This window comes from Cibotium barometz, chromosome 19 (genome assembly GCF_041138505.1).
Source record: "Cibotium barometz isolate CiBa-2024 chromosome 19, ASM4113850v1, whole genome shotgun sequence".
NCBI lineage: Eukaryota > Viridiplantae > Streptophyta > Polypodiopsida > Cyatheales > Cibotiaceae > Cibotium > Cibotium barometz.
In genome coordinates this window covers 54,941,981-54,956,195 of record NC_141064.1, presented here as the reverse complement: position 1 = coordinate 54,956,195, position 14,215 = coordinate 54,941,981, and the positions used below count along the sequence as shown (strand labels likewise).

The following is a 14,215-nucleotide window of genomic DNA, read 5'->3' as shown; positions in this document are numbered from 1 at the left end:
AACCCTTCAAGAGGGTTAGCCGGAGGAGGATCTGCTATCAAGTTTTGGGAAAGAGAAGAAGAGAGAGGAGAAGACGGAGAAAAAGGGGCTGGAGTACGGGTTCGTTCTTCCAGAGCCAAGATCTGCGCCTTCTACTCTTCCAACTTGGTGTTCTAGTTTGCGAATGCTCACATGTGACATTCCTTCTACTTCTCTTGGAGCAAGAGGATGGAAGGTCTCCAAAGACACTCCATCTTCATCAAGGACTTTCTTCACGTCTTAAGATGGTACCTGATCTCTTCTTGCCGCTTTAAAGTCCATCTTCACTTTATCTTTGAGATGAACCTGTCTTCTCTTCGCCAGTACATGTCTCTTGCTTTATCAAGAGAAAAGCACCGCCCAGACAAAGCTCCGCACCAGACTGCTTCACCCAGACAAAGCTCGGACTGCTGCTCTTGCTCAGACCCCACCAGAGCCCTCGTAAACGTTAATGTAACTCTCTCCATATACTTTACCCATGTATTAAAAAAATCCATGCATGCATGTTGGATTCTTTTCTCCTCAATGCAAAGAATCCTCCCTATGCATAGATTTGAATTTTGGGACATACTTATTTTTGAGACCTGGAAATTGCTTCCCCATGAAACGAAACATTTCTTGTAACTTTACTCTGTTTTAGGACCCTTTTGAGGCTGCTTCTACACAGGTGACTTATCAGCAAGCCAATGACCAGCTGATCAAAGGGCCTCATCACTTCATCCTTGAGCACCAACTCACCCACCCCCCCCCCCACCTCCCCGCGGAAAAAAAAAAAAAAAAAACTCCAACAGATCTGTCAAGTTACAGCCAGGGCCCTACAGACTAGGGCAACAAGTGGAACTTCTTGTTCATTTAGCAGGAACGATTAGTGAGGTTTCTAAGGAGGGCCTCTTTAGCCAGAAATAGCAATGAAGCATCATCAATAGCCTCTGTAGGTTATCCACAAGCCCACGCATGCCCATAGAATGGGCAAGGAACTCTGATGTGGTCAAGGATTTTTTTCAGGAATAAGAAGTCCTGAACAGAGAGAGCATTCACAGGGAGGGTTTTGATGTGACATAGGACACAATGAGCTACATGTCATGGACTAATCATGGGTGTGTCCATGGTATTCTTCATGTGTCATGGTATTCACTATGGATTGGTGGTGAGAGAGGAAAGCCTATCAATGCAGTGGCATACAAAGCTTCGGCCATTGGTATTCTTCATGTGTCAGGTCATGTATTCACGAAGGATTGGTAATGAGTGAGAGAGCCTACCAATAGCCAAGCTTCTGCCAACATTCAACCTCAACATACAACACAATCGCTTGCACACTGACCATTTAATATATACCTCCAAAAAGCCGATTCCTTTCCTTGCAGTTTCTTGAGTTGCTTTCAGGCCATGAACCTGCAACATCACAATATTGAGGTGCTAGTTGCCTTTTATTAGGGGTTGAGATAGGTACAAGTGTGAAGGCTTGCACAAACCTGCATCAAGAGCTTGATTCTATCCAAAGGAGCAGTTACAGTCTTTGCAGCCGCCCCTGCAACAGCACCAGCAAAGAAGAGAGCAGCATCCTTGGGCACATAAGACACCAGTGCAAGAGGGTGGCTCCAGAGCTGGTTTGCAGTAGGATGATCAATCTCCAGCTTTAAATTGTCTTCCTGGCATTTCAGGGGCGCAAATGTCAAGCTTGCAAAAACATCCTTCTCCCTCTGTAAGCTTGCCCGTCGGTTCAGGGCTGGATGAGCTTCGGGTGATGGGCAAGCTCTTAGATACCTTGGCATATGCTTTCCTAAGGAGAACTCCCCCTTGCAAGTGGCACGTAGAGCATTCTTCAAAGGCACCATCAATTTTGAGGCTGCGTCTGCAAAGGCGACCTCGTACTGGTCCTCATAGAATCCCAGGGCTGGGTTGTTAGACAGCTCGGATTTTCCAGCATGATTGTAGTCACGCAATGCTGGGATGGCTATGTCGATTTTCCTGCGGCTATACAGAACTGAAGCTAGATCATTATGCAGCTCTGCATTGCCGGCAAGCTTGTTGTGGTCATAAGTTCCCGACGCTACTTTCGGCGGGGCTTCTCCGGCATGCCTGTGGCCGTACAAATCCATGGCTAGAGTGTAATTCAGCTCGGTTATCCTTATGATAGATGATGAAGAATGGATATGGCAGGATAACCATAGATGATAATGATGGAGGATGGTTATGGCCGAGTTTGAGAGAGGAGAAATGGTTCGAACAAACAAAAGCGTCACGCACAGGCAAGCAAGTGGTCGCGTATGAGCTTCTCAATCTGCGAACTGGAAACGAATCACTTTGTGGTGCAGAAAGGTTCGGTCCTTTGCGAGTAAAGACACGTTATGAGGCTCTTCAAACGTTTAAAGTTCAAACTGTCCGGGTAGGCAACGTACGTACTACTACCGGACAGACAGTTCTCCCAAAGAGCTTTTTCCCCACTGAGACCTTCAATGGTGGTAGTTTTAGTCTTCCCACAGAAATTTTGGGTTTTCCATTTTTTTTAATAATCAAAGCCAAATCCTTGGTTATCAAGATATCAAGTGCAATTTGATTCTCTCATTTCCCGAAGACGTCCAATATCAAAACATATAGGTTTGGACTTTTAATTTTAATCCCGATAAATTAGTAGATAAGCTCTAGAACTTGGTAGAATATCAGTAGGTATAATGGATAATATCCTCCTATCATATGGCATAGCAGCTTTCATGCTCTCCAAATTTCCCCCTCTTCCGTCTAATTTCCCCCTCTTTTCTCCAACTTCCTTCTTGTTGCAAAGCATCCTTCCACCTTCTATTGATTCAAATGTTCCACTGCTACCTTGTCAACTCAAAGCACAAACACATGTTTATAGCTCCAAATCCTCCTAAACTTTAATGCTCAAAACATTGCACACCTATTCAAATCATTAAAAGAGCAAAGGAAAATTTAAGCCTTGTGAGATTCAAAGATTCTCATTCAAAGCATTGAAAGAGAAAAGGAAAATTTAAGCCTTGTGAGATTCAAAGCATTGAAAGCTATAGCAATGGCAAGCTGAAAGTTCTCCTCAATAATGAGTGATAACAACATTCAAAGGCACCAAAAAACAAGTCAGTAATTCAATCCCCATAACTCACAAGTCACACCTTTTTTTTGGTGTCAAAAAGTAGATCCACAAGTAGCATGTAGGTATTATGAGGTGTTGAATTCCTCAACTCGAGTTCATGAATGTGTGTGTGTGTGTGTGTGTGTGTGTGTGGTGTGTGTGTGTGTGCATGCGTGTGCACGCGTGCGCACGCACATGAGGGGGGAGAGAGAGAGAGAGAGAGAGAGAGAGAGAGAGAGAGGATTCACACCATAGGGAGGGGGCTTGAAGGAAGAGTGGGGAGAGAGACACAACTCAAGGGAGAGAGGGCTTTCTCTATCATGCTTCAACATACAAAGAGAGGGTCTCTATCATGCTTCAACATACAAAGAGAGGGTCTTTCACATTAGAATCTATATGCACAAATACTGGGCTTTGATCTAGACCTGAAGGTGAATGGCGTTGGAAGAGATGTAAGTGAACAAGGGAGAATACTCTGTGCTAGCATTGCTTCCCCAACATGAATCCCTCAAGTTTCAACACAACACTACTCATGTGGTAGGTGAGTGTTCTTTCTTATCAAAACCTACTTAGCACCCGTATGCTATCGAACTTAAGTGTCAAACTCACTCTTGAGCTTGCCATGTAAAGGCAAAATTTAGAAGGTTAAAAAGAATATAGAGGTTTAAAATCCTTGCAAATATCTACTTTGGCCTAATTTGCCATGGCCACATCAGGGGGAGAGAGAGATACAATTTAAATAAAATCCTTTGTTGTTGTTATACATTTTTAAAAGAGTTTCATTATTGATATTGTACTATACTAGTTGTGAATTTTAACTAATGCTGCTAATATTTAAAAACTATTAAGACTAATAGGCCTTGAGCTACTTTTGGCAGAGCCAATAAGTTTGAGGAAGTTGCTTGCCAAAGGTTAGTTTCATGCTACTTTTATAATTTTTAAGGTTATGTTTTAATGAAACAAAGTTTATTATTTTCACTTATAAGATACTAGAACTCATGCTAAATGCTATTAATGCATTCTTTATATGTAATAAGATAAAGAGAGAAGCAATAATGTGTTTTAAAGTTTGTAAAGAAAGTAGGAGTAATACTTAATCATTTATAAATAGAATTTAAGAAATATTACTATTTTTGTTATAGGAATACAGACATGGAGGAGGCTAGGAGAAGGTCCAACATTGATCATTTTGGAAATATAACTTAATGATTATTATTATTATTTGTTATAGGAATACAATCATGGAGGAGGCTAGGAGAAGGTCCAACATTGGTTGTCCTATGGAGTGTTAAAGAAATAACAAGCTCGAGATGATTGAGGAGATCAAGACAAAGTCAACCGATCAATCGAACATTAAAAGCAAAGTTGTTATATAATGTCCACCCTTTAGCTAAACGGGGATGCCCGGATGCTAGTGTGCCATGTTAGCAATTTGGTATCATGGGTGACCCTGCATTAGATACTAGTTAGCTAGTGTTATTGATGTAGCTTGAGACCATGCTTAATGGGTGTATGTTGTTAAAGTGTAATAAGTAGTGCCATGCTTGACAACTATGCGTGGCCGAAGTGAAACAAGTGGACTACGCTAGACAACTGCACACGATTGAAGCGTAACAAGTGGAATACACTAGACAACTGCACATGGTTGAAGCATAACAAGTGGTTTATGCTAATGACTTGCCATGCTAGATGAAGTGTCTAGTGATATGCACATCAAAGTGTAAGAAGTGGTAAAACACGCCATGCTAGATGATGTGTATAATGATACTCTCATTGAAGGGTAACAAGTGGTGAGTGTATATTGTGTTTGTGCCTATCAATGTTTCATATTGGGATTAATTATGGAGATAGCAAATTAATTGGCACAGCTACTATGTTTACATTTACGAGATAAGTGATAAGCAATGTGTCGCACATGGAGGATCTTGTCAATATCATCTTGGATTATTATTATTTCATACGAGTTATTTTTTTGGTCTTGTGCCAAATAATTATGCATATTATTTATGTATGCTTGTGTGTGGTGTTGCTATATTATTAGCACATGTGTTAGAAGAGTTTTGGTTATTTTACACTTAGCATGTAAATAAGCTATAGTGCTTGAGTTATTTTTGTAAAAGAGGAAAAGTAATCTCTATTTTGTACGCACAACTATTATTAGCTCCTTGGGCTATATTTTAATTTACAATTTTGTAGCGTACTCATATGTACGTATTTTGGGTTCCATTTGACTCGACAATCTTTAGCATCTATATATAATGTTGAAAAGTAGGAAATACTTAGAGGACATAAAAGATTAAGTTTGGTCACAAATTTAGTAATTTTAGATATGTTGATTTTGTCAAAGTTGACAATGCGGAAGCAGTATTGCGTTAGTGAGAAAACGCTAAGGGAGAAAGGATGAGAGAAAACGCTAAGGGAGAGAGGATGAGAGAAAACGCTGGGCAGAGAAAGGGAGAGAGAGGGTACACAAACGCTAGAGAGAGGTAGAGAGAGAGAGAGAGAGAGAGTATTCGAACCAACACAATAGCAATGAATTAGATAAATCTTTACAATGGAGCTAGGGTGCTTATATATCCACAAATGGACTTGGCCGACCTCACTTGAGATGCATGCAAAAAATTTTAACACCCTCTCTGCAGCTCATAGTGGACATAAGTAGGAATACCAAGTCGATGAAGAAGCTACCTTGGACACCCCAGCAGTGGCCCACTAGGTATTTGCAACAACCACTAGCTTGTCACCACCAAAAATGCCATCCTGAGCACCAACTACCTCAAAGAACATTGAACTGTAGACACACTACGTCCAAGAATCCCCATTCATGAACTGTGAACACATCACGTCCAAAAAACTCCACAAGATAATGAACTTTGGTACACACCCTGTCCATAATCCCAAAAACAACAATGAATGACTGCAGCACATCCATAGTGTTTTATATGCCATGTTGGTTGCCAGATGCCTAGTGCTTTGAATTCCGACACATCGATCCAAACACCTAGAAATTGAACTCCGACACACGGGTCCAAGTCGTCAAAACGAGAGCACAGACTGCCCCTCTCTACCACTCACATGCCTCTCTCTGGCTGAAGCACGTGGTAGCATCCATCCACCAAGCTAGAATGTTGGAGCATGTGCCATTGTAGTCCTCTCGCCACACCGACAGAAGCCGTATCATCCCTGGTAGTATCACTGTCACTGTCATCCTCGTCAGCTTTGCCTTTGACTTTGTCATTTGTCGAGCCTTGAGCTGTAGCTTTGGATTTGCAATCCCGAGCCAAATGCCCTCGCTTTTCGCACTTATAACAACGGCTCCTAGACTTCTTATTGGATTCTAATGTAGCATGTGCCGATTCTACATCCTTCGGAACTCGAATCTTGCCTTGGGAAATGAGCATTGCTTCCTCCTCAATGAGAAAAGAGCTGAGATCATCAAATTCTAGCTTTTCCTTCGTGACTTGTAAGCGTAATGTCCTCGAGACCATCTTGTACTCCTCAAGCAACTTCGTAAGAACCAAGGCAGCTAACTGGGTACTAGTTAACGCACTATTCATAGCCAATATCTGATCATGGATAACCTTTGCCTTCATTAGAAAAATGACTGCATGGAGGTCCGAGCTTCAAACTTGATGAAAAACAACTGGCCGAGAAGGGTTACTGCTCGCATTGTTGAGTCTCGATCGAACATACCTACAAGTTTTGACCACATTTCCTTGGCAATTTTCAAAGTCTATATGGCAGGGAAAATTCCCTTGGTGAGAGATTCTACAATCGCCGACATTGCCTTCGTATTGTGAGCATCCCAATCCACGAGAGATTTGAGAAACTCCTCCTCCTGAAGACATGTGAACCGATTGCTATCCCTTCGGGGACGTTCCTCCGAGCCATCAACAATGTCCCATAAGCCTTTTCTGCTAAACCATAGCCTCATGATCAAGTTCCAATGCGCATAATTGTCGCCATTTAGTTTGTTGTCCTTGCTCGAACACGGGAGACCCATCTCCTTCGTCAACCCAATCCACCTCTCCAAAAAAAAATGCAGCCCAAATCTCATCCAACTTCACGCTGAAAATCAACAGCACTCCTCCAGAGCTGAAAAACGCACATTTGAAGGGGTTCTCTGCGATGAAAACGTTGCTAGATCCGATCAGCCCCCCTCTTATAGCAAAAACGCTGGTCCAAGGGTGCTTCTCGCGATGAAAACGCTGGTCCAAGGGTGATTCTCGCGAATGAAAACGCAGCAAATCAATCGCTCTCCTGTTGGCTAAAAAACGCGACCGAGATCTGCCTTCTCCTCGCGCTCCGATCCCCTAGGTGTTGATGTGCCTTGGCTCTGATACCATGTCAAAGTTGACAATGTGGAAGTAGTATTGCGTTAGTGAGAAAACGCTAAGGGAGAGAGGATGAGAGAAAACGCTAGCAGAGAAAGGGAGAGAGAGGGTACACAAACGCTAGAGAGAGGTAGAGAGAGAGAGAGAGAGAGAGAGAGAGAGAGAGAGAGAGAGAGAGAGAGAGAGTATTCGAACCAACACAACAGCAATGAATTAGATAAATTTTAACAATGGAGCTAGGGTGCTTATATATCCACAAATGGACTTAGCCGACCTCACTTGAGATGCATGCAAAAAATTTTAACAGATTTTGGGTCAATTTTGGGACTTTTTTATACATGTTTTGTGGTGTTATTTGTAAGAAATCTCTATTCTATATTTAACCATGTTGGATAATGTATAATAAGGTCATAGTGAGTAGTTTAGCCTAAAGGAAACTCATATGTGGGTTTACATAGTTTAATATAGCCGCAACAAGCGCCCAAAACAAGGCCCATACACCAAATTGACCCTTAATTTTCAGTAAAACGGCGTCACATGAGGGGGTAGATAACTTTATCTATCAGAGAGACGTATTAAAGAAAGTTAGTTCATCACACAGGAAGAACAAAATTCATGTTCGTATAATTGGGAGATTCTGCGCACGAGGTGGCCGGTATTAGCGAAATGAATCCGATACCACTTTCTAATGTTTTTTTTAAAAACGTATCATCTCTAATTTGGTTCAAGATCATGTTTTTATAGAAGGGATTTCTATCTTTAACGTTTTCGTGCATGATAATCTACTAATTCTCGTGGGTTGTTCTTTTTTGGCTTCTTCCAAAGCCTTAAGGTGATTACTGTGCAGGATAGAGAGAGAGATTTTGAGATCTAGCGTCCTTAGACAGGGAACACTAGATAGAGAACGTGATTTATGTCCTTCTGGGAGCCATTTGGTAGAACCCAGAGTGGACAAGATTTAGAAGAGGCATACCCAGGATAGCTGCGACGTCCAGCGTGGTGGTTGGGTGGACGGGCGTCGGAGGAAAGCCCTATTGGCTAGATTTTTTTTATTGGTGATTCTCTCTGATTTTGAGATTTTGTATTGGCGATTATTATTGTTACTTTGGATTGTCAACGATTATGGTTTATTGAAATCTCTTCGTTTTCTGAAGTATGATGTGATTTTTTTGTAAGTTTTGAGAAATTATGTGCATCGATCATGGAACAGATTATGGGTACGTTTCAAATTCTCAAAATACTCGTGTCGTGAAAGGAGGAGCTGCACGCATAAAGGGGGATATTTGTAACATACCTCCGAGATTAACTAAGTTATGTGATTAAAGATAATCTTAAGTTTTGGATGCTAAGACTTCAGTAATGAATTCCAGCAAGTTTTCAATAGTTTTTCAGCAATAAAGATTCTAAGTGTTAAAATTAAGTGAAAATTCAAGATTGAGTTTTCAATTAGTTAGCATGCTCAAAGGAATCCTTTAAGTGTGTAGATGGACATGCAAATCAAAATTTGATAAAAAAGTAAAACGTGACCTATTTCTAGAGTGGACTTTCACACATACAGCTGATTTTGGCAATTTCACCCGTGCGCTAGGTTGTAGACCGCACACGTTCTTGTAATTTTAAGTATCCACATGACTAGTTTATGATAACTTTGCGCAAAGTTATACATATTGCAATTTGCAACCCTGATAGCAGATCTAAGAGGCTTGCCAAATCTACAAACAGCTCTTCCATAACTTCTGGAGAGTAGACATGGATTCCTAATCATTCAAGACATCAGCAAATATATCGGGGAATTACATAAACACTCTTTCTATTATTCTACTTTAAATTCTTTTGACATTAAATGAATATATTGATAAGCATATATGGGAAAATCTGAATCAATGTACGGCATGCTTAACCATGGCAACTATGGGAAAACACCGTGAGAAGAGGAGAGGGGGGGTTTCCCACCAAGAGCTATAGTTGATTGCCTTAGTCTGACTCATAGAATAAACACTTTTAGAGTTAAAGAAATAGAAGATAGAATATTTGACTAGTTTGTGACTAGATTTTAGGTATAACCTTCATTAGGGACTATTTTACAAAGCATTTATCTTTCCGTGTGTTTAGAATCAAATTTTGACATAAAGACAAATGTTTTAGGTGATAGAAAACTCTACAAGAGTGTTTGTGACTAGATTTTAGGTATAACCTTCATTAGGGACTATTTTACAAAGCATTTATCTTTCCGTGTGTTTAGAATCAAATTTTGACATAAAGACAAATGTTTTAGGTGATAGAAAACTCTACAAGAGTGTATGAGTCTATAGAAAGCCAAATCCCTTTTATTTTTAAGTTATTCGAGTGCAAAGTGGGACACTTAGCTGTTTTTGGCAATTTTATGCTACAAACAAAACTTGGGCTGTTTTGAATGCTCTCAAAGAGACTTTAGAACTCATTTTTAGAGAACCATCACTAAGACATGCTTTATAGAGCATTAGAAGTCCTAAAACTTTGTAGTTTTGACTTTTCTCTAATTCTAAATAGATTGAAAGATACTACTCTCCCAAAGAGACCAGTTGTCAGGCTTTGCCTTTGAAATCACTATCAAGGTTAACTACCTTGTCTATATAGATCGGATGGACTAATACGTAAGCATGGTTATGACTTAGCTATTAAAACTAGAGATGATCTTATTGGTATTAATTATATTAAAAACAAAGATTCATATATGACTTGAAAGAATTGAATGACTAAGAGAAATTAAGGATTGTTTGAATTAAAGTCTTGATTTTGATTGATTTAAATATGCTTGTCTTGAAATATTGTGGACTAGAGATCTGATAAGCATGACTTATGATTGCTTTGTTTTGAAATGAATGATTGATATGCATGTGTATGATGATGAGACTCGACATGAGATTTTAAAATTCGGGGCGGCCGTCCTTAGATAGGGAACACCGGACAGAGAACGAGATTTATACCCTCTAGGAGCCATGTGGTAGAACCCATAGAGGACGAGATTCAAAAAGAGGCATACCCGAGATAGTGTGGAGGTTGGGTGGACGAGCATCAAAGAAAGCCCTAGATTGGCTGGAATTTGGTCATTATGATTAACCATGTTGTCGAGCATGGTGATGAGATGACCATATGTTTAAGATAGACACATACATGGTGATTGATTGAGATACTATGCTTGATTTGATAGATATTTCTATTATGTGAATGTTTGTTTGAGATTCTATGATTCTTTGCCTATGTGTTAGATATGGCATGCATACTTATTTTGATATTTGAGAAGGTTGATTTGATTTTATTGCTATGTAGAAATAGCACGATTAAGTGAGTTTAATATTTTCTTAGATTAAGTTGTATGATTAAGATATGGGTACATCATAGTTGGTATCAGAGCATAGGTTGGGCAGTCCATATTTAATTACGGATGTTACAGGTCTTGGGTAACTCATATTATTTTTTATTTTTGTGATACAACGAGAAGTTTCTTTTCTTTGTAAAATCTTTTACAATTTTGTTGTACAATCACAAGATGACTACACATCAAACAAATTCAGTAGTCAACCTTGGGCAAAAGGAGGAGCTTTTGTAGGGATTAGTGCGTGTGGGTGTAACTCCAGAAGAAGTTATATGACGTATTGATAGAAATTAAGAATTGGAGGAGCCATGCGTATTCGAGCTTTATGGATTTTAATGAAGAAGAAGGGGGTGGCCGAGAAGATGAGAGATGCAAGATCGTCTAAATGATAGACAGAGTCAACGAGAAGGGAATTTTTTTTGTAAAATAAGAGAATCCAGATAGGTGAGAAGAAGAATGGTAGCCAGTTTTTCACATATTTCTCCCTAGAGATGGTAGAAAAGGCATGGCATGAAGACCTATGTTTTTGTTGTTTAGAAAAGGGTCATAAAACTAATGAGTGTAAAAACAAGCCAGCATCACGTGAGGTGCGTGAGGAATTAACACAGGAAATCAAAAAGCAAGGTAGAGTACACAAGAGAATGTATGTGGATTTTCAAGTAATGATAACGCTCATGGAGAAAAAGAGAAAGTTGCTGCAAATTGTGGTTGAGGAGATTGAAGAATATGCACATGTCAATGCTGCTGTTCAAGCACGTAAGGCCGAAAACCAAGCTTCAATAAAAAAATCTATCAAGATTACAAGTAATGTATTTCAAGTGTTGATTAACTCTGGAAGCACTTATAGTTTTCAATCACACCACGTGGTAAAAAAAGTTAGGAATAACTGAAACTTTACCAAAAGAATCTTATGGTAGAAGTTGCTTCGAGAAAGCAACAGACATGTACTGAGTACGTCAAGAATATGCTTTTCGTTTCATAGGCGACCTTAAGTTAAAAGCTGATTTTCCATGTGTTGGCTTTGGGAAGAGATGATACCATAAATGTAATATACCTTCGAGATTATCCAAGTTATGAATAAAGATAATCTTAAGTTTTGGATGCTACAGATTTCAGTAATGAATTCTAGCAAGTTTTCAATCAACAGTAAAGATTCTAAGTGTTAAAATTAAGTGAAAATTCAAGATTGAGTTTTCAATTAGTTAGCATGCTAAAAGGAATCCTTTAAGCGTGTACAGATGGATATGCAAATCGAAATTTGATAATAATAAAAAAGTAAAATGCGACCTATTTCTAGAGTTGACTTTCACATACAACTGATTTTTGCGATTCCACTCACGATGGGTCGTAGATTGCACATGTTCTGGTAATTTTAAGTACCCACCTGACTAGTGTCTAATAATTGTGCGCAAAGTTATACATGTTGCAAGTTACATCCCTGATAGTAGATCTGAGAGGCTTGCTAAATCTACAAACAGCTCTTCCATAACTTCTAGAGAGTAGACATGGATTCCTAATCAATCAAGGCATTAGCAAATATATCGAGGAAAACACAAACACTCTTTCTATTATTTTTCTTTAAATTCTTTTGAGATTAAATAAATATATCGATAAACGTGTATATGGGAGAATCTAAGTCCATGTACGGCATGCTTAACCATGGCAACGATGGGGAAACACCGTGAGAAGAGGAGGGGGGGTTTCCCGCCAAGAGTTATTGTTGATTGCCTTAGTCTGACTCATAGAATAAACACTTTTAGAGTTAAAGAAATAGAAGATAGAATATTTGACTAGCTTGTGTGACTAGATTTTAGGTATAACCTTCATTAGGGACTGTTTTACAAAGCATTTATGTTTCCGTGTGTTTAGAATCAGATTTTGACATTAAGACAAATGTTTTAGACGACAAAAAACTCTACAAGAGTGTATGAGACTATAGAAAGCTTTTATTTTTAAGTTATTCGAGTGCAAAGTGGGGCACTTAGCTGTTTTTGGTAGTTTTATACTGAAAACACAACTTTGGCTATTTTGAATGCTCTCAACAAAGAGACTTTAGAACTCATTTTTAGAGAACCATCACTACTGAGACATGCTTTATAGAGCATTAGAAGTCCTAAAACTTTGTAGTTTTGACTTTTCTCTAATTCTAAATAGATTGAAAGATACCACTCTCCCAAAGAGACCAGTTATCAGGCTTTGCCTTAGAAATCACTATCAAGGTTGACTTCCTTGTCTATATAGACCGGATGGACTAATACGTAAGCATGGTTATGACTTAGCTATTGAAACTAGAGATGATCTTATTCGTTAGAACGTGATAATTAATTATATTAAATACAAAGATTCATATATGACTTGAAAGAATTAAATGACTAAGAGAAGTTAAGGACTATTTGAATTAAAAGCTTGTTTCTACACTTGAGGTTGATTTTGATTGATTTGAATATGCTTGAAAGATTGTGGACTAGAGATATAATAAGCATAACTTGTGATTGCTTTGTTTTGAAATGAATGATCGATATGCATGTGTATAAATGATTGATATACATGTGTATGATGATGAGACTTGACATGAGATTTTGAGATTTGGGCCAGTCGTCCTTAGACAGGGAACGTCGGACAGAGAACGAGATTTATGCCCTCTGGGAGCCATGTGGTAGAACCCAGAGAGGGACGAGATTCAAAACAAGACATACCTAGGATAGCCGCGATGAGACCGATGTGGAGGTTGGGTGGATGAGCATCGAAGAAAGCCCTAGATTGGCTGGAATTTATGACTAACCATGTTGTCGAGCATGGTGATGATGACATAATGTTTGAGATAAACACATACATGGTGATTGATTGATATGCTATGCTTGATTTGATAGATATTTCTATTATGTGAATGTTTGTTTGAGATTCTACGATTCTTTGCTTATGTTGGATATGGCATGCATACTTATTTTGATATTTGAGAAGGTTGATTTGATTGTATTGCTATGTAGAAATAGCACGATTAAGGGAGTTTAATATTTTCTTAGATTAAGTTATATGATTAAGATATGGGTAGAATTTGGGTACATCACAAGATTGCACCCAATAGTGTGTTGATGGTGATGTTTACTCTATCTCATATATTTTATGTTATGCTTGAATCTTTTCAATTTGATGCAAGTTTATGCTTTGTTTCTTGATGTGTATGTGAGTTTGATGAATTCTTGAAGAAGTACATGAGGTCCCATGGCACTAGTATCAAAGTTATGGGTACTTGCACTTGAAGAATAAGTAAAAGCTCACAAAAGTCGGATAAAGAAGACAAAAGCTTAAGGACTCTTGGATAAAGGTTGGAAAGTTTATGGGAATTTTTTGAGCCATAGGATGAAGAACTAGATCAAAGGCTAGAAATTCATGTCACCTTTCTCCTAAAACCACTTCTGT

At 38.9% G+C, this 14,215-nt stretch overlaps 1 protein-coding gene across 1 annotated transcript in view; it reads right to left on the bottom strand.

Annotated features, from left to right (window-relative positions):
- LOC147628751 (putative envelope ADP,ATP carrier protein, chloroplastic) overlaps positions 1-2,482 on the bottom strand; it is a 40,642-nt gene extending 38,160 nt beyond the window's left edge. Inside the window, exons 1-2 of the mRNA XM_086813989.1 lie at positions 1,491-2,482; positions 1,354-1,410 (exon numbers count right to left, since the gene is read on the bottom strand). Of these exons, the coding sequence (XP_086670115.1) occupies positions 1,354-1,410; positions 1,491-2,117 (684 nt within the window). The 5' untranslated portion in view covers positions 2,118-2,482. The remainder of the gene's footprint in view (positions 1-1,353; positions 1,411-1,490) is intronic.
- Between the last annotated feature and the right edge of the window lie 11,733 nt (positions 2,483-14,215).